This window comes from Benincasa hispida, chromosome 10, assembly GCF_027475165.1.
Source record: "Benincasa hispida cultivar pf3 chromosome 10, pf3_genome.v1.1, whole genome shotgun sequence".
In the NCBI taxonomy this organism is placed as follows: domain Eukaryota; kingdom Viridiplantae; phylum Streptophyta; class Magnoliopsida; order Cucurbitales; family Cucurbitaceae; genus Benincasa; species Benincasa hispida.
Genome location: NC_143487.1, coordinates 23,050,396 through 23,070,678, shown reverse-complemented (window position 1 = coordinate 23,070,678; position 20,283 = coordinate 23,050,396). Strand labels below are relative to the sequence as shown.

The 20,283-nt window shown below is 30.2% G+C and overlaps 2 protein-coding genes and 1 pseudogene across 2 annotated transcripts; 1 reads left to right on the top strand and 2 right to left on the bottom strand.

Annotated features, from left to right (window-relative positions):
* Positions 1–917: 917 nt before the first annotated feature.
* Positions 918–1,696, bottom strand: LOC120088987 (uncharacterized). The gene is made up of 2 exons (XM_039046425.2): positions 1,401–1,696; positions 918–1,251 (listed from the first exon to the last, which is right to left on the bottom strand). The coding sequence occupies exons 1-2, from the start codon at positions 1,506–1,508 to the stop codon at positions 1,150–1,152; spliced, it is 210 nt and encodes a 69-aa protein (XP_038902353.1). The 5' UTR covers positions 1,509–1,696; the 3' UTR covers positions 918–1,149.
* A 9,849-nt stretch (positions 1,697–11,545) lies between these two features.
* Positions 11,546–14,355, bottom strand: LOC120089397 (lumazine-binding family protein). The gene is made up of 2 exons (XM_039046849.2): positions 13,207–14,355; positions 11,546–11,916 (listed from the first exon to the last, which is right to left on the bottom strand). The coding sequence occupies exon 1, from the start codon at positions 14,076–14,078 to the stop codon at positions 13,230–13,232; it is 849 nt and encodes a 282-aa protein (XP_038902777.1). The 5' UTR covers positions 14,079–14,355; the 3' UTR covers positions 11,546–11,916; positions 13,207–13,229.
* Positions 14,356–16,560: 2,205 nt separating this feature from the next.
* The window catches only part of LOC150033200 (uncharacterized), a 28,922-nt pseudogene continuing 25,199 nt past the window's right edge, over positions 16,561–20,283 (top strand).

The following is a 20,283-nucleotide window of genomic DNA, read 5'->3' as shown; positions in this document are numbered from 1 at the left end:
TTGTATGGTTAAACAAGCATTCTAAACTACACATAACGCTAAGAATATTTGACTCACCTTAAATTAGAAAGCTGGGCCTAACCTTGTATCTTAACAAAGGTAAAATTCTTATTAGTCGCATATTATTTAAACCAAAATGTAAAATACTTTTATCATAGAGTGGCCGACCTTTAAACCAAACATCCCAAAAATGTTTCATATTTGTTTTGGTTATAGTGGACCAAACATCTATTCCACCTTTAAGGAACAACCGACAACTACCTCGTTTTTCTCACAAATCCTTCGCTTATTTCCACATACAACATTAAATCAAGGCCCATTGGATTGTTTTAACTTTTAAATTTTGAATATTTTTCCACAATCTTGTAAGCTTTTGTCTTTAATTTCATAAAAGGAGAAGATTCTACTCCTACAAAGTAAAAATAAAGACACATCGTGTATAGTGAATTATACCATCTCGTCTTCCTCCTTTCAACCTCTCACAACTTTCATTTTCTATTATTTTGTTTATGATTTTATCATTTACTCTAAATTTTATATATACTTTTTTCATGTGGTTATATTTGTTTACTTAAGTAACATATATTCAATTTTTCGTTCATAAATTTAACAACAAAAGTATTCATGATAATTAAAATAAACTTTAAATTTCAAAAAGTTGAAACAAAACATTTTAAAATTCAAAAGTATGATTGAAACTTGTCGTACAGTTCATAAGTTCTTTTACCATTTTAACCGGATGTAAAAACAAGGTTTCCTTTTGCCTATTCAAAAGTCTTTTTTTTTTTTCTTTCTTTTTTTCTTTCTTCAAAAGTTGTTTTTTTTCTTAACACAATTATTCTCCAACCCAAAATCAAACCAATACACGTTTTTCTTCTTAGTAATGATTATCTAAACGGTAATTTTCATTAAAATAATTTAAAATATAAAGTAAAATTATTATTTTTTTAATGTGCAAAATGAGAAACTTTCAACACTTTTTCTGTCATCTATCATTTCTTTCGACAAGAAAAAAAGAACAAACCAAAAAAAAAAAAAAAAAAAAATTTAATAACAAGGCAACATACAAAGTTGCGGCCGCGGTGGGTCCACTCCACCGTCAAATACAGCCACGGCCGTCACTTTCTCCGTCACCGTCGCCGGCGCAATTCATCTATGAGCCGTAACAAGAGTTTCAATGAATCTCAATCCATCAAATTTGGGAGCAAATTTATCCGTTGAAGACGAAGAGTTCTCTCCTTCCTTTCCTTCCTGCATATAATTAAATTTCCCAAATATCAAAAACATCGAAAAAGACAAGAAATTTACAGTTTCAAGCAACGAATTGAAAGTTTAAATTCTTAAAGGAAGAATTTTAGGAAGAGGGAAATTGATGAATCGTTCATTCAAGGCTTTATTACCTGACGAGGGAATTGAACTTTTGGGTTGCAGACAAGGGTAGAGGAAGAAGGGGAGGCGGAGACGGCGGCGGCGGCGACGGAGGCGGCGATGAAACCCGATTTCTTCATATTGAAAAATTTTGATGAGAGAATATGTTTGGGGGAAAATTGGAGCGTAGAAGAAAAGTAGAAGGCAATTTCGGCGTATAAATAAACTAAATAATATAAATATTATATTATTTATATGTGGAGAGTGGAATTTTTGTAATTCACAAATAATTGGCGCGGCAATTGTCTGCCTTTCGATGTGATTAAATGACCTTTTTAACCCTACTTTTCTCTTTTTAATGATTTTTTATATCTTGTTATATGACGTAAATACCCTCGATTTCTTTTTACGTTTTTTGTTTTTTTTTTATAATTAAAATTGGTAGCATTTTTAAGAATAATAACCAAATGTCATTATTTTAAAAAAATTACAAATATAGTCAAAGTCTTGATAGACTCCCAAGTCTACTTATATACATGGATCACACATCATGACTACTTCCAAGGTTCCACTATACATTTTTGTTCAAGAGTTGAGGATTCTATCGACATGACTAAGTTAGGGGCATGACTCTGATACCATTTGATAAAGATAACGACCCTCTAACTATCTCCATATATTGTCCCTTTTGGTATAAACCTTCATGGTTTTACTTTTGCAACCACCCAAAAGGCCTTATACCAATTGATATAGTTATGCTCACTTATATACCCATAATCCTCCCTTATCTAACCAATGTGAACTTTGGTCGGATTCCCAACACTTGTAACTGATATTCTGTTATTTTTTTCTAAATATTATTTAACCCTCTCAAACTCTGTTATTTTTTCAAATATCTTGTACCAAATCTTATATAGTTTCAAATTTTCTACAAATTTAGTTAAGAAGATTATATCAAATATTTACTTAACTTTTCAAATCTTTAGTCCAATTTCTCTACAATTATATTGAGTTTCCAAACTATTCAAATGGGTTTCAAGTGATGGGCATGTGATTTTGAAAATTTGAGAAATATCAAATTTTGCAAAACAAAAACTAAGATATGAGAAACATATAAAATCTTGTTGTTAATCTGTCTGTAAATTCACCGACAAAACCCAAAAATATAGAATTTCGATGTTAATCTGTGTAGATTAATATTGCTTTTTTTTTAAAAAAAAAATATTTGATAATTGATAAATTGAATTGGAAATTACAAATTGCGCTTTGAAAAATTAAATATATTTGGTAAAGATGAGAGAAAATTTTAAAAATATATAAGATTTGGGAGGATTAGATGATATATTTGAAAAAAATTAGTAGAATCTAGGTGAGCTCGAATTGTACCCAAAACAATTGATAAGTTAGAAAAAAAAATTAATTTAAATCCCGTTGGTCGAACTTGCCCGAGATTGAACTGAACGAATTTTTAAAAGATGTTTTAAGTTTAAAAGGGTAAAAACTTGAAAGAGCTATTTTTGATAATTTTCCTTCAACATTTTTTATTTTTTTTTGTTCTTTCAACCTTTTGGAGTATATTGGCAAAAGTTGAGCTTTATATTTGACAAAATATTTCTAAATAATAAAGATATCGTTAATCTCATATCACTATAATAATTAAAAATAGGCCAAAATACAAGCATAGTTCATAAATATTCAAAGGAAAAATTAATAGCTATTTTTTTTCTTTGTTTTTTAAAATCTCACTTTTATGTCCAATAGGTTCACAAACTTTTTGAAGTGTATAACGAGTTCTTAATATTTCAATTTTGTGTCTAATAAACTTTTAATTTTGTATCTTATTAGTCCTTCACCTAATCGACTTTTAAAATTCACCTATTAAATTTAAAATTGAAAGATCAGGGTCTTATTAGATATAAAACTCGATTCCATATATAATAGATTTATTTTTTTTCAGTGTGTTAAATATCAGGTACCTACCAAACACAAAATTGAAAGTTCAACCAAATTACTAGACATCTTTAGAGTTTATTTTTTAAGTATAAATCGAGGGTGAATGATTTGAATTACGAACCTTTAATTGTCACTATAGATATTAGTTAAACTAAGTTTTTAATTATAATAAATTTGTTGGGAGGAGAGGGGAAGGGTAAGTTAGTAAAATGGCAGTATTAAAAAAAGAAGAAGAAGAAAGAGAAGAAATGACAGCCAACAAAAGGGGTGTAATTTCGTAAATATGTCTACAAAATTAAGGCTTCTGCGGCATACCGACGTTGATTTTTTCGAGGCGAGCGGTTAGAAGTTAGTCCTCAGGCCCTACTCTGATTGGTCTATTATTTCTTATCCGCCCAATTACGCTTCTCCACGTGTATGGCCCTGATCCAACCACGTAACTGCATCTCCTTCACTACCTAACCCATCACTGCCGCCTAGATATTTAGAACGCACGGCGGAGCCACCGTAGTTGGAGGAGGACGAATTCCTGGCGTTTGGGAAGTGATTTGACGATTTTATCCTCACATGGCTGTGGTCGGTGTCTTTTTTTAAAAGTATTTTTCTTTCAAGATTCAATTATTAGCATAATTTTCTAATCCGTTACGTATTTATTCGATAATTAATTGTTAATGTGATCTAAAGCGTATTTTATGGATCTAAATATATCATTAAGTATCTATCATCTTAGGCATGCAAACTTTGCTATAATCGACTCAACATTGTGCCAGATTTCTAGAAATACATTCTGATTTTTTTTTTTTAATTCCTTAATAAATTTATTGTATTAGGGAAAAAAAAAAGTGTCTTTTTTCGCTTGTTTCTCTAAAAAAAGTGTTGTTTTGGGAAAAATAAAAAAAGTAATATCTTTAGGGCAATGATGTCATTAGCGGTTACTTGTAAAGCATTTTTTAGCCTTTTTTTTCGTGGAATATTTAGTAAAGATGACCAACCACATGAAAACGTGACACGTGTCCACTTCTAGGTTGTCCCATTTTGGGTCAGTTTTTCCAATTCAAAATGACCTCATTTTTAAATTTTATTTTTTTTAATACTTTTTTTCCATCTTTTGGACCTACATGTAAAAATGTTATTTTACCCCTCAATAAATGGTTTGCCTTTAATATGAAATCACCTAACTTACCTAACCCATATATCTTAAATTAGAAACTTCACTTTTCAGTTTCAAATTTTGTTTTCAACATAGAAATGTTTTATGTGAGGGTCTCAACTTCAAAGGAACAATCTTTTTCAAAAGGTTCCAAGTTCAGCTGAACAATATCTTTCCTTTTTTAGAATTCCAAAAGAGGTAGGTATGTTGAAAAATAGTCTTTCATTTTTTTTTATGTTGAAAAATAGTCGTTTGCCTCGTAAAATTGAGTTCGTAAGTAAGTCTTTTGTCTTGTAAATTAACTTCACAAGACAAACTTACAAAATTACGAGACAAACAAGATAGTCTGTCATTTGTCTCGTAAAGTTATAAGTTTGTCTTGTGAAGTCTTCACAAGACAAAAGATAGAAATGAACTCAACTTTACGAGACAAAAAAAAAAGACCATTTATTGAGGGACAAAATGGTATTTTCACGTGGTGGATCCCTCTACTTAAAGACTGAAATGATGTCAATATGTTAAAAAAAAAGTATATTAAAAATGAGGTTACTTTTGAATTTGAAAAAAATTTGGGTCAAAATCGACAAACTTCCCTTTATTTTTTCTTTTCTTGGTATTTTGTTGATAAACAAATTGGATTTGCACTAAATGGTGTTTTAAGATAAAATTAGGGGAAAAATAACATTCTTGGTCCATAGATTTTGGATTTGATTTATGTTTCGTTCTTTAAATTTTAAAATATTACATTTTTAGTCCTTATATAATAACCTGACTTTTTAACATTTACTAACAAGATATCATCTTAGATAAAAATTTAACCCTTCGCTCCAATAAAAATGATCTCATATGTCAAATAAAATTAATAAAATTGCACTAAGACAACTCAAAACATTTGTCCGAGATCCCCATAAAAACATAAGTTCAAAATTGGAAAACATTGATGAACTTGAAAGTTTAAATAAAAAGTTCTAGAAATTCAAATACCAAGACTCGCTTCAGATATGAAAAACATGAAAAAGTGAGTGGAAACTTCTGTCTGGTCCCAATGGCTTGGTTATAATTTTTTCTTGTCATTCCCTGGTTCGTCCTTGTCCTTACCTGAAAACATATCGTAAAAAATGGTGAGTATGAAATACTCAGTAAGTGACCCACTACTAAGTCCACTAGGTGATTTTGTTAGCCTTCCTATTTAGGCATCGATGTACATTTCATAACATGGCAGTCGTAGTGATCCCATAGGAACACAAATCATGACAGTCTAGTGATCCCAAAGGAACATAAATCATGACAGTCTAGTAGTCCCAAAGGAACATAAATCATGGCAGTCTAGTGATCACGAAGGAACACATATTATGGCAGTCTAGTGAACCGAAGGAATATATATCATGGTAGTCTAGTAAACCCGAAGGAACATAAATCATAGCAATAGTGATGATCCCGTAGGGAAACTAAATCAGTCATAAATGGTGAACCCGATGGTTCACATACAGAAGATGTACACTGCCCGATAGAAGTGCTAACAATCATCATCAATCCAACATGCAAAATACAACATCCAAATTTCGTATCAAACTATAAACATGTTATTATAATCTTAGTAGCATTACTCATAGGTTTCCGAAATACCTCAACCATCCATCCATTAACAATATTGGGTTTTACGTACTAAAACTCGTAGATAGTAAATGTTGTTAATTGACTGTCATCAATAAAGAATTATGGATGTTAAATTAATAAATGTTATTGTTTGTATTGTTGTCTGTTTTGTCTTAATAACTCTAAATCTAATAAACTAATATCCAAGGTTGTCTTATTTGTTGTCTGTTTTGTCTTAATAACTCTAAATCTAATAAACTAATATCCAAGGTTGTCTTATGAGTCATGAACTGTATGTGGAGATATACAGGGATCAATGTTGAAGGTACAACTTAAAGGGTCTATAATATAGGGATAAGGTTGGGTACCTTATCCTGGTAACACCATACATATGATCCACTTTTTTATTTGATACAAACGTAATAATCAATCTATTTGTATAGGTGACACGCGAGTAGAGGTATCCTATGCAATGAATTCGCATAAGACAGAACTGTAAAATAGTAACCACTAGATGTAACACCGTTAACTATTTAGGTTTATTTCAATAGAATGATTTATGAGATTTAGTCTTAATCTTGAATATATTATGAACTTCTGTTCACAAGGGATTGTTCTTTGATTTGTATGGTGAGAGTGGTCAGATCATCAACCCAATATGCCTATCATTTTGGGGACAAGACCGAGTGGGGAGTTGAGACATAATAATACAAGATGAAGTTCACTCATTCCTGCCTTAAGGGTAAGTAGATGAGTGTTCCTTTAAATGGTGTCTCCGGGACTTGAACAAAAGGCTCTACCCTCTCATTGGCCTGGGTTTTTGTTTATTGGTTGGACCATAAACAGGTTGTTCATTAAAGGAGCATTGGTACTTAAGGAGTTAGAAGTAACCCAAGGGTAAAATGGTAATTTGACCTAATTGGAGTTACAAACACTTGTGAATGGCTAACTTGTTGTTATTGGTCTGTATCCGTGGACACAAAAGTATATCTGTAGCGAGAAGAGTGCAGTTGTGAGTGAAGTGTACTCATAGTTAATGAATATTGATTAACTTGGTTAATGAGTTTAGCCAATTAATCTCATATCGTTGGAGTTTATGATCTACAAGTCCACCAGATCCCCTTGTTAGCTCACTAGGATTTTTAAGAGAGATGATTTGAATTGTTCAAATTAATTTGAGAAAACTATATATTAATGTGATTAATGTATAATTATGGATATGATCTATAATTAAATTGGAATGTGATATTTGAATAAGATTCAAATTAATTAATTCAAGTGAATTAGATTAAAAAAGAATTAATTAATAGAGAGATTTTGCACATACATGAGATGTATATGATAATTAAATATATACATTAAATTGGGTTTAATGTATAAATAATTATTTAATTATTGTATAAATTAAAATTAAATAAGTGTTATTTAATTGGGCTAATTAATTAAATAAGTGTTATTTAATTAATTATAAAAAAGAAAAATATTAGAAAAAGAGCTTGGTCATTTCTCCATATAAAACCTCTCTATAGCCCTTTGGGAAAACACAGTACACACAACACAATACACGACGTCATAGTGTTATTGTGCAGAATTTTCTCTAAGCCATTAAGAAAATCTTCTCTACTCTCCAACATTCTTTTCTCCTTGTGTTCAAGATTGTTCAAGAAATTATTTGTGATCAGATTGTTGAAGATCCGTTCATTGGAACTGGGAGAGGATTGTTCCTGGCACTTGGGAATCTATAAAGGTAAGAATCATTATAATCTTTTCCCTAATGCATGCTAATTTACATGTTTTTATTCTGTTTTAATTCAATGATTATGTTTATGCAAAAATCCGATTACAGGATGCAAGACGCTCTAACAAAATGCTTCCACTGCGGGATTTGATCCCCCTTCAAGAAAATCATGGCAAATCATTCCATCACAATAAAATCAAGCTTTCACACACACAATCTTAACATCAACTTAGTTAGGGTGCTTGGTTCGAGGACAAACCAGTAATAAACCACTTAACTTGGAATTAAGTCCAAATAGCTAGCAATTTAACTTCGCAAAACCTTGAATCCTGAATAAACCCAAAAACATAAACCAATATTAAATTCAACATTTAAGGCATAATTCCAATTACAACTTAACTCGAATATCTTCGAACAACTTACCCAACACGTGGTGTGATCCAAAACCACTTCAAAGCTTCAAAATCAACACGATCCAACAATATATCACCCGAATCAACTTTTTACTCTAATGATCAACAACTTTAGACCTTCTAATCCAACCTATATAAATCACAATTAAAACAAAAATTAAACCGACACTTAGTGGGTATCTAAAAGTTCTCAAGAAAGACCCTAAACCTTAAAAAAAAGAGCCAAATAATTTTAATCTTGTCGGAAAGCACCTTGAGAGTCTATAAAACTCAATTTCAACATCAAAACAATATGAGTAAGCCAAAATTTAACAAAAATTTGATGGGTATTCAAGATCTTACAAGGAAACCCATAAAACACCAAATAACTTACACAAAATATCAATTTCGATGACAATGGTGCTAGCGGCAGCAAACATAGACGGGTGGCGGGCGTTGCTGTCGGACGACATAAATTGTTTTGGCTAGCGGTTGATAGTGAGGGTCTTGCATGAGGAGGGTTTGCAAGAATGAAAGGGAAGGGGGTTCAATTTTACAGATTATATTCAGCAGCGATTATGGACAAACCAGAGCTCCAAACAACGATATAACCATTCAAAATTAAACCTTGTATGTCCTGAACAGACAGATCAAATTTCAACACGATCCAACCGTTCAAAACTCTGGAAATCGACAATTGTGTGAAAACTGTCGTTGAAAAATTGAACTACTGCCTTTCTCTCTAATTTTCTGCCTCTTTTCACTCTCCTTTAATTTCAAATATCCTATTCCTTCATTTTTTTCAAATTTTTAAAAAAATAAATCAAATATTTTATCACAATATATTCAAAATCTCAAAAGATTTTATTAAATTAATAAATCAATTAACTTTTCAAATTACTTTAATTTAGGCTCCAAAAACCAAAATTAAAGGGCATAAAATACATCAATTTGATACAAATTAAACCCTTCAAAATATTTAAATCAATTTAAAATCATATAAAAATTAATAATCTTCTCAATTGTTTTGAGTTGGCTCCAAAATTAAGAAACTAAAGAAAATTAAAACCCAACAATTTAAGACAATTAACCGCAATATATCCAAAACTCGGGATGTTACAAATTTGATTTCAATTTAGTTTTTATGTTTCACGATGTTACAATTTGACTCTTGATATTTAATTTTGTTTCAATTTGGTCTATAAATTTCAAGATTTACACTTTTAACCTCCATATTTCATTAAATACTCATTTTCAATGTTTAACGTTGAAAGCTATCAAAAAATTTAAAATAATTATTTATAAACAATCAAGGTTCAAAGTGTAAATTTTAAAAACTAAGGACCAAATTGGAATTAAACTTAGATTTCAAAGATAAAAATTTGTAACATTTTGAAACTTAAAAACTAATTGAAACCATACTCAAAATTTAAGAACTAAAAATGTAACATAACCTAGACTTATGGCCTATGGATCAAAAAAGAATTTTTCTCTAAAAATTAATTTATAACTTTGACTTTTAAGTTTTGCTATTATAATTATGAATTAATAATTATATCAATTTAGATTTTTTGTTATAATTAATTTAGACCTCCCAAAAAAGAAAGATAAATATAATCACAATTAATTTGTCTTCCTAGTTTGGAAAGATTGTAAATCATACATTTAAGATTTGATCAGATCAGTGTAGGACAACAAACTCTCCACGTAGATATTCTATTGTTTGCTTTGAATATAAACTCGTATGACTTTATTTTTAATTTACATAAAAGTTTTCTATTAATAAATATAATTTCTTCACTTATATATATAGTATTAAATTTTCATTGACTTATCTATATTTGTATCGATATTTCCACATTTTCATGGGTTTAAGAGATGAATCTATATTTCCATTGTATAGTAAAAAAATCTAAAAAAACATAATAATTAAGCAATAAAATATCACTAATTTAAATATAAGATAAATAATAGACATGTTTGTTAAAAAGTTATTAAATATTTATGTACTAACTTAAATTTATTTTTTAAATTTTTATAATTTTTCTAGAAATATCCATCAAAATTAAAATTTATCGATATTTCTATCGAAATTTTCATAAAATAATATTAAGACTTCGATATTTTCGTCGACATCGATATTTTAAACATTTCTTATACACTATCTAAACTTTGTTTACACCTAATATTTATCAGCGCTAGAATAATTAGAATACTCTCTATTTTTCTCAAACACATCCATAGCAATTTAGTGTGGATGGATGCCACGTTGCACCCTTTATTTTGATGTATAAGAAATGCGCCTCTCAACGTCAAGTGTATTCTGCAATTAGCTTTATCCATAACAATGAAGTAATTAAAATTTTCATCAGAATTTACATTGATTGATACATAATCCAAGCCTAAGTTTCAGAATATTAATTTCAATTCAGATTAGGGTAACTAGAATGAAAAATCTATGTCCCATCCATCACTGATACCGACCCCGACCTCGACTCCGACCTCTCATTTCCTTACACCCTGTGGTACTATTTGTCACTCGTTTATTGGATTAGTGGTCAAATTATTGTGTGAACAATAGTAGTTCCCTATTGTAGATTGGTTGCAAATATCTGGCCTCTCCACACCCTCACATCAAAAGAAACCAATGATCTTCCCTTGCCTCATATTCAAACTTTAGATCATTCAAAAGGATAATTCTATATAAAAGTAAGGCGATTTAAACACACTTCATTGCAAACATGCCAGATATTCATGATTATCCATAAAAAGAAAAGAGAGATGTATATATATAAAAAGCAAAGATAGGGTTACTTCTCAATGGTCAAAATAATATACTACAGGATATGCTTTAGAAACTAGACAAAATGTAGAAGGAACCTCATAAGAGATCAGCACATGAGAGAACTCAAGGAATTAGGTAATTGAGAAACCAAACATGAAAAACATGACAAATTTCAATTTCAGCTACCCTTTGAATTGACTCTGTATGTTTCCAACAAAGAGTTGGCTCATCTTTCACTGTTTGTCTTGATCTATTGTTTGATATCTAGATTTAACAAACTGAGCTAATTCATGCTTCTCATTAAATTAATGTGGGTGGGATCAATCTGAACAGATAAAAATAGATATTCACTTGTCTTGACAGAACACAATGCTATCTATTACCACTCCCAGTTTAGATTAAGAACTTATCTCATAAGATATATATTCAGGAAGGTAGCTAAGAGGTAGCTCGTGCTTTAGTTGTACGTATGAAGATTCTATAGTAAACGTCAATTAATAAAGCACGAGCCATATTGTGTTCACCTCATGGAATGCAAACCTCAGAATGTCAAAGGCTTGAAATAACAGGGAAATCCTTCTCAACTGAGATAATAAAATAGAAGGACCAATGGAAAGAAGACTGCAGGTATTCATCTAGCGAACGGACACCGAAAAAAGTAGTAGTTCAGTTATCAAAGCTAGGCAAAAAAATGCACGTTAAACCCTTCACCTAAATCTTGAATAAGCTAATCATCCATCCTAGAGTTGAAGCCCGGAATCACTAAGTTGTAACTGTTCCACTGTAAAACAGAATATACACCAATCACAATACAATATACGCTTTCTTCTATGGTCTCCATCTAGTTCAGGGACTAAAGATGGTAACGTGGCATCCATCATCTTCACTTGATGAGAAAATTCTGTCCTTTGAGCTGTTGATCTAACTGATTGACCTGTCTCAATACATCCGAGACAACATTTGAGTCTCAGCTAGTTATTTATATCTATCATGATCTAATCTCCTTAATATCCAAAAATGACAGTGCTGAGATAAATTATTCTACTCAGATTTTCTGGAAGTATGTGACAGCAAAATATGGTAAAGAGTTAAAAGCATTACCTAGCTGAAACAAACGTTGAAATTCATATTACAGAGAGTAGTATTACGTTTTCTTATTTTACATAACTAACGTTCCTCAAAAAATTACAAAACCACATAAAACTTGAGTTTTGTTTGATAATCATTTGATTTTTCAGATAGTAGATGGGTTTTCCCCCATTTCTTTGACTTTAGTTTCATTTCTCCTAAGTTAAAAAGTTGTATTCTTAGTTAAGTTAATTCATTTTTATTTTTTATTTAAAAAAAAAAAAAACTTGACTTAAATTTTAAAACTATTTCAAAAAATAAATAACTAATCAAATAAATCAATAGGTAGAAGTAGTATCTATAAGCTTAAATTTAAAAAACCAAAAAGCAAAAAGCATATAGTTATGATCTAAACATTTAAAATAGATAGCAGGATTAAGAGAAAGGAGGAAAAAAAAAACTTACAGATGTACTTTGTATGATATCGACCATCATATATATGATAAAAGATCATAAATAGTTGAATAAAATGTAAGACAAGTCCAGATTGGATTTTAGACAAAAAGAAGAAGAACGATTTTCAAAAGAGAAAATAACAAAAGGAACAAAGGGGGAAGAAGGTGTTTGAGAATTCTCCAAATCTACAGCTTTCTAGTTTGAGTGATTGCCTATGGCCTCTCTGATGTAGCAGCAGCCCGCATGAAAATATATAAGGTGTCTTTAATGGTGGGGATATTCAAAATATAACCATAGTGATGAAAATAAAATTATCAATTCAAACCAACTCAAAAGCAATTTGGCAGAATCTCAAGAAAGGGAGGATCTAAGTTCCTCATATTACTTGGTTTATCTCCTAAGTTTTGATCCTTTATATTTTAGTTTGGTTCTAGTTTGGATTCTATCAAGAACATCAGACCCTTTATTCATCCCTAACCCCATGGAAAAGTGTTATGCATTACTTCGCTGAAAAAAAGGGTTGACTTGCTCATAATACAACAAGTAGTCTCCTTGTCTAACCGTGTTTTAATACAACAGAGACAATAAGACAGTAGAACATCAAACCATTTATTTATTTATTCCCAATCTCAAATTTGATAATGGTTAAAAACATAACAAGGCAGGTTAAAAACTAGAAGAAGATTGCAACTATTGAGACCTTTTTTTTTCCAGGCTTTGTAATCATGGAGACTCGATGGGATTGATGGCACCAGTGCTGAGGAGTCTCTGCACATACTTGCCAAGAATATCTACCTCCAAATTCACCAACTGCCCAACTTTTTTCAATGGAATAACCACATTTTTCTGAGTATAAGCAACCAACATGAAGTTAAAAGCCTTTTCCTCGTCAAAAACATCCACCACAGTCAAGCTAGTCCCATCCACAGCAATAAATCCTTTTGGTACAATGTAATTGAGCAAAGCCTCTGATGTCTTCACCTTAATCCACAACGAATCCCCTTCAGGATCCATTGATATTATCTCCCCAGTCCCATCCACATGCCCCTGCACAAAATGCCCACCCATTCGGCTGATTGGTTGAACCGCCCTCTCCAAATTCACAGGTGTACCAGGGGTGAGTTCCACCAATGAAGTCTTCCTGAGCGTCTCAGGCGCTAACCCCACCTTGAATTCTGATAGTTGGTGATCAAAAGCAGTCACAGTAAGACAAGTTCCATTCACAGCAATGCTGTCTCCAAGGTTTACACCTTCAAGAACAGTTTTGGCGGTAATCTCCAAATCAAATCCCCCATGTTCAGCAATACCCAAGTGTTTAACACGGCCTATTTCTTCAACAATGCCAGTGAAAAGGCATTGAACGGAAGTCCTAGGGCGAGATTTGCACCGGAATTGGGGTTTGTGGGTGGAGGTGAATAGAGTGAAAAGAGATCTGTTGGTATTGAAATTTAAGTTAGGGCAAAATTGGGAGGATGGGAGATGAAGATTGAGGAGTGTATTCCCCCTTGGAGGTACCATTTTGGGGATATTAGACAGTGACGTCGCAGTAGAGAGGGATGAAAGAGTAGACATTTCTTCTCTGTTTCAGTTCGAGAACAGAGCAAAGAAAGATTGAAAAACCCTAAACCTGGAGCAAAATATATGTGCTAAAGAACCCAATAAGCAATCGAATCCAGAGCAGAGCAGAAAGAAGAAAATGAGGAAGTACATACAACGCGGATATCGTCAGAGAAGAAAGTGATTAATTAATTGTTCATTGTTGAGGAGGCATGGATAGCTCTGCAACTCCAACAAGTCAAAGAGAAGACATCGTTTTTCTTGTAATTCTTTGGTTGGTCAAAGAATTTACGGGGTCATCAATTTTTATTTATTTATTTTTTTAAATATCGTAATTAAGATGTGGAGTGAAAGGATCGAACCTCTAATTTCGAATTAGCAAACAAAGAAACATCAATTTTATACTTTATTAACTTTTATATTGTAGGTCTCGGAAGTTCACAACTTTCTAAATTTCATAATTTTATAGAATTCACAACTTCACTCTTTGTCCCAACCACCTTTTAAGTATGCCGCAATTGACATAGTTAGAGATTTCATCACCCTACATTTATTAAGCTTGTTCGTGGACCCAACAAAGCTTAAGAGCAATATGAGTCAAGAGAGATGGTCACCTCCTCCGAGGAGTTGAGGTTGTTGGAAGCTCAATGCAGATGTCTCTTGGTGCAGCAACAGTAATTTGGGTCGGTTTGGCTAGGCTGTTCGTGACTCTCAAGGCTCTCCTATCTATGTAGAGTTAAAATTTTTTATAGGGGATGACTCATCTTTGGAAGTGGAGGCTATTTGAGTTGACTTATCTTCTCTTCTCCGGCTAAGAGGGGAATCATGTTAGCCTCTTATTATAGAGTCTAACTTGATGGATATCGTTCAGGCCCTTAACAATCTGAATGTGAACCTAACCGAACCAAAGAGCATGGTGGAAGCTATTTTAGTGCTTGCCAAGCGCCTTAGTGTTGTCTCTTTTAGTTTTTGTAGTCGCTCTAGTAATTTTGCCGCTCATTCTCTAGCAAATGTTGGTCTTTTACTCCCTAAGTTTTTCCTTCCGCACAGTTTGGATGAGATGTTTGTTTACCCTAGTTGGGTGCTCCATCTTTTTGAAAACTTTTCTTATTGTTGAGTTGTTTAATGAAGTAATTTAAAAAATAAAAAAGGAAGAAGAAATATTTGAAACTTTAGGGACAATTTTGTTTTAGGTCTCCAAATTTTAGATTTAATTTTTATTTCATCGTTTTAGAATCTTTAAGTTTTAGGTTTGATTTCAATTTAGTTTTTAGTTACAATTTTACCTTTAAAAATTGAATTTTGTTTTATTTCGTCGTTAGGTTTCAAGATTTACACTTTTAACATCAACATTTTCCTTAATATTTACTTTTCATCTTCACAATGTTTATTGATTAATTTTAAAAAATTAAAATTAATTGAGTTTCATTATTTTCATCACTATTAAAGTTAAAATTAAAATTTCATTTCATAATTATTTTAAATTAATTAATAGACATTAATGTTCAAAACCGAAAGTGAATATTCAATAAAAAAATCAAGGTTAAAAATGTAAATTTTGAAATCGATTGATCAAATTAAAACAAAACTCAAATCTTAATATAAAATTGTAATATTTTTCTAGATAATAAATTGAAACCAAATTCGAAACTTAATGACTAAGCGTGTAATATTTTGAAATCTAGGGACTAAATAGTAATTAAAAAAATAAATTTTATATTTAATAGACTCTGTATTTTTTATCGAATACATCAAGAATATGACACAAAATTTAAATCTCAAACGACCTGCTAAATATAAACACCAAAGTTTATTAACTAACGTCTTGGGAATGCAGAAACTATGGTTATTAAAGAAAAACTTTAAAAGTAATAGCAAATATAGTACAAAAGCATTTTTCTTTTTTAATAATAAATAAGTATTTTACTTGGTTGAAACATAATTTTTCTAAGTCTCGAGTAAAACGAATTATATATAATAAGGAAAAGGAGAATTCCAAACAGATCTAGATTTTTTTCTTTGAAAAGAAACAGATCTAGATTTTAATGTAGCGTGTTCCACGACTAAAATATTTAAATGGTGTGAGCTGGGAAAGCCTTGATTCCAGGTTTCATATATTATTATAATATTTTGTGTCCAACGCCAAAAAGGAAGTAGAAGAAAACTAATTTTGTGTTATATTCTTCAAATAAATTAAAGTAAGAGACTTTTTTTTCTAAGAAAATATTTTAAATGTTAAATTACTAAAAATATTTATAAATATAACAAAATGTAACTACATATTGATAAATACCTTATCTATCAATAATAGATGATGTTAGTCTATTGATGTATATTACTTTCTATCACTTATGCTAAAATTTAAACTAAAATTAACAAATAGAGTTGAAATTTGGGGTGGAATAACATGGCTTTAAAAATAAATTATATAACAAATAGAAATTTAGCAAATTATTTATATGATAGGTTTAATTTGAATCTGCACACCGCGGGGATAATGGCGGCGAGTTTTGGGCTGGTGAATGTGTTTTCGAGGCCGTATGGCGGAGTATTGTCGGATGTGGTGGCGGAGAGATATGGGATGAGAAGGAGATTTGTGGGCTTTGTGCAATTATGTGTGTGATTCTTGGATTGTTTAATTCATTGATCGTTTTTTTTTGTGTTTGTTCAAGCTGCATGTGGACTTACTTTTGGCGTTGTTCCTTTCGTCTCTCGAAGACACACAATCCACGATCCTTTTCTTCTTCTTTCTCATCATCCCTCTCTTTAATGGTGAAAATCGGTTCAATCTTGTCAGCTTTAAAGTCAATGAGAATCAGACCGAATCGATTGCCTTTTTTAAGGAGATCCAAACGAATGTCTAGAAGAAAAAAGAAATCAATGGAGTGCTTTCTATTTAATTCAGTTTATTATCGGGTTGGTGATTTTTTTTTTTCTTTTCTTCTTTTTCTTCCAAATGGGAAAAACAAGTTATCAAACTAGAAGTTATTTTAGTTGCCGACAGAGATTTCTTCATTGGAGATGAGGATAAGGTATCAAGTGTATCAAATGTATATCAATAGTGTATTAAATGTATTAAAGAGTATCGAGTATACATCAATAGTGTATGTATCAATTGTATCAAGTGTATTTGTTGTATTAGATATAACACATGTATCAAGTGTATCAATGTATCAAGTGTATCAATTTTATTAGATATAACACATGTATCATGTGTATCAATTGTAGTGTATCCGAACATTTTTTACAATTATTATTTAAAATCGTGAGTTGTGCTTATTATTATTATTATTATTTTTTTTTGCTATATTTGCAAAACTTATAGGTTTGGGCTATGTGAACTTGTTTTGTCCCTTTCGCGACTATCTCTATAATAAATCTATTTGAATTAATTTCTAATTTAATTTTTTTTAATGCTTGAATTAAAATAATACAATTTTTTTAGTTGAACATAGAGATAAATGCACATATAGTTCAATAATTTGTTTTTCTTATTTGAGAAAGGGATTTTGACAGCTTCCGTAGGCCTATATAGGGAAGTTTTCTCCTCATCTCCAAATTGACTAACATGATGATTTAAGTTTCATTTGATAATAATTTATTTTTTTATTTTTATTTTTTAAATTTAAATCTATTTCATTTATATTTCAAATAACTTTTTTGAAAGTTATTTTTTTTAATTTTCAAAATTTGGTTTATTTTTTTTTTAAACCATTCGTTAAAAGTAGACAACAAAGAAGAAATTTGAAATTATAAATAATAATCATAAACTTAATTTTCAAAAATAATAACAAAAAAAATGATTACCAAATGAAAGTGCAGTGAATTCAATTTAAAATTTTCTTTAGTTCAAATATTGACTAATTTTTAATTCCATTTAAGAGTGAGATGTCAAATTACTGCCTAATCACCAAAACAGCTTGGGAAGCAATGATAACCAAATAATAATAATAATACATAATAGGATGACAATTAAACAAAAATCGAACTTAAAAAAAAAAAAAAAAAGGCCAATCTCTGAAGGAGCAAAACAAAGATATATTTGAAAAAATAAAAAATAAAAAACATCCAAAGACTTTATGGAAGGAAGAAGCCAAAACCTAAGTGGAAGAGCAAATAATAATGCAACCATAAAATTCAAAAAGAAATGAGAAGAAATAGCAAAATTGGGAGGTGCCTTTTGAATTTTGTCAAAAAAATGAAAATAATAAGATTTTTTTTTGTAAAAGCGTGATGCGCACATGACATATGTTTTTTAATCCCTAAATTGTCCCTGGTATAATCAATTAACAATTTTTTCGAGTACTATGTAATTGCTATACCATGTGTAAATAGAATCGTCAGTTATGAGACTTCAACCTAATGGATTCAAGAGATTAAGGTGTCGAATTTGTCACCATTTTAAAATTTGAATTGGAGGTTTCATATCTGTTTTGATTTGATTTAACCATTTTTCAAAAATATTTAGAATTAATCAATCTTTAATTTGTTTATCACCATTTTGATTTTAATTTACAATATATCTTTAAATTCGGATTAAAATATTTTATCCCGAAGAGGACTTTACTTAATATTTTATACATATTATCATCTAACAAATTGGATATTTCATTTAAGTTTTATCATTTTTTGTATTTCTTTAATCACCTTTTATTCATTATTATCCTTATTATATTATTATATCATTAATTTTTCTTTGTGACAAACAAATAAGTATTTACTTTTGCAATTTTGCTTTTTTGCTATACCTTTACAACGAGTTAGACTTATTTCGTAGGTTTTACAATGAAAATGGAATTATGAGTACAGTTTAATTGTAAATAAATGAGCTCCCTTACTGATTTTACTCTCCCGAATTATATTTAAATTTATATTGTATTATCAAATTCGATTTTATTTAACTACTTATCGAATTAATCACAATAAACAAAACTTCCTGAATTTTCTCTCCAATTTATATTTGAATTTATCTTTTATTATCAAATTTAATTTTATCTAACTAACTTTTGATTTGTTTAAATATTTGTTATGTTGGGTTGTAGGTCTTAAAACTCGCAGTTTGTAAAATTAAACATATTTTATTTACAATAAAGATGTTATTGAGGTTTATTTAATAAAAATGTTATTGAATATGTAATTTGCACTTATAAAGCCTAAAATCAAATAAACTAACAAACCCCTAGCTATAGTATGAATACCTAAACTTTATATGGAGATACAAAAGAAGATCAAGTTTGAGTATATAGCCAAAACGGTCTATAAGTATAAGGATAGGGTTGGGTACTTTATCTTAGGGATACTATGGATGTTGCCTGCTCTGTATTTGATACAAACGATGTGATCCCAAAATCATTCATGAGAAGACATGCGAGCGAATGCATCCTATGCAAATGATGTTTGCATAAGACCGGACCACAAAATAGTCATTTTTTCTTTATAACTACCGTTTACTGTTAAAACTGACTATTTCAATCTGATGACCTAAGATAACTTGATCTCAATCTTGAGCTAACTATGAACTTTTGTTTATTCGGGATTATCCTTTAATCTCTCATAGGTAAGAGTGGCTCAACTGCGCCGTTCGATAAGCCTCCCATTTCAGGGCTAAGATCAGATAGATAGCTGGAGACATAGTCGACCATAAACCAATTGTTCATTAGTGGATCAGTAGAGACTTAAAGAAGCGAGATGTATTACAGGGGTAAAACGAGAAATTTGAAACCTTAAAATAGCGTGATGAGTAAATTTGAAATGTTAATTCGAATTAAGGGAATCGATAATTATATACGATATAATTATACGTTTAATTAAAGGAAATTGGAGAATAGAAAATATTTAAATATGATTTAAATGTCAAACATATGAATAAAGATTCATGATTGTGGAATTGGTGGTTTAATAATTTAATATTGGATATTAAATTATTTTAATTAATTAATTAAAATTATTTAAATAAATTTTATTTAAAATTAAATGTTTGAATTAATTTTATGAAAATTGAAAATTTGGATTTATGAAAATTAAAATAATAAAATCATTTTGTTTTAATTTAAGTTCTGTAATTTAAATTAAAATTTGAAAAACTGATTAAATAATTTAATAAGATTAAGTGGGATTTTCTCACTTAATCCACCAACATTTCCACTTAAATTGATAATGGTTGTGGTGTCAAACCATGGTGAAATTGGGTAGCATGTTTGTTAAACATCATTCAGCTGAA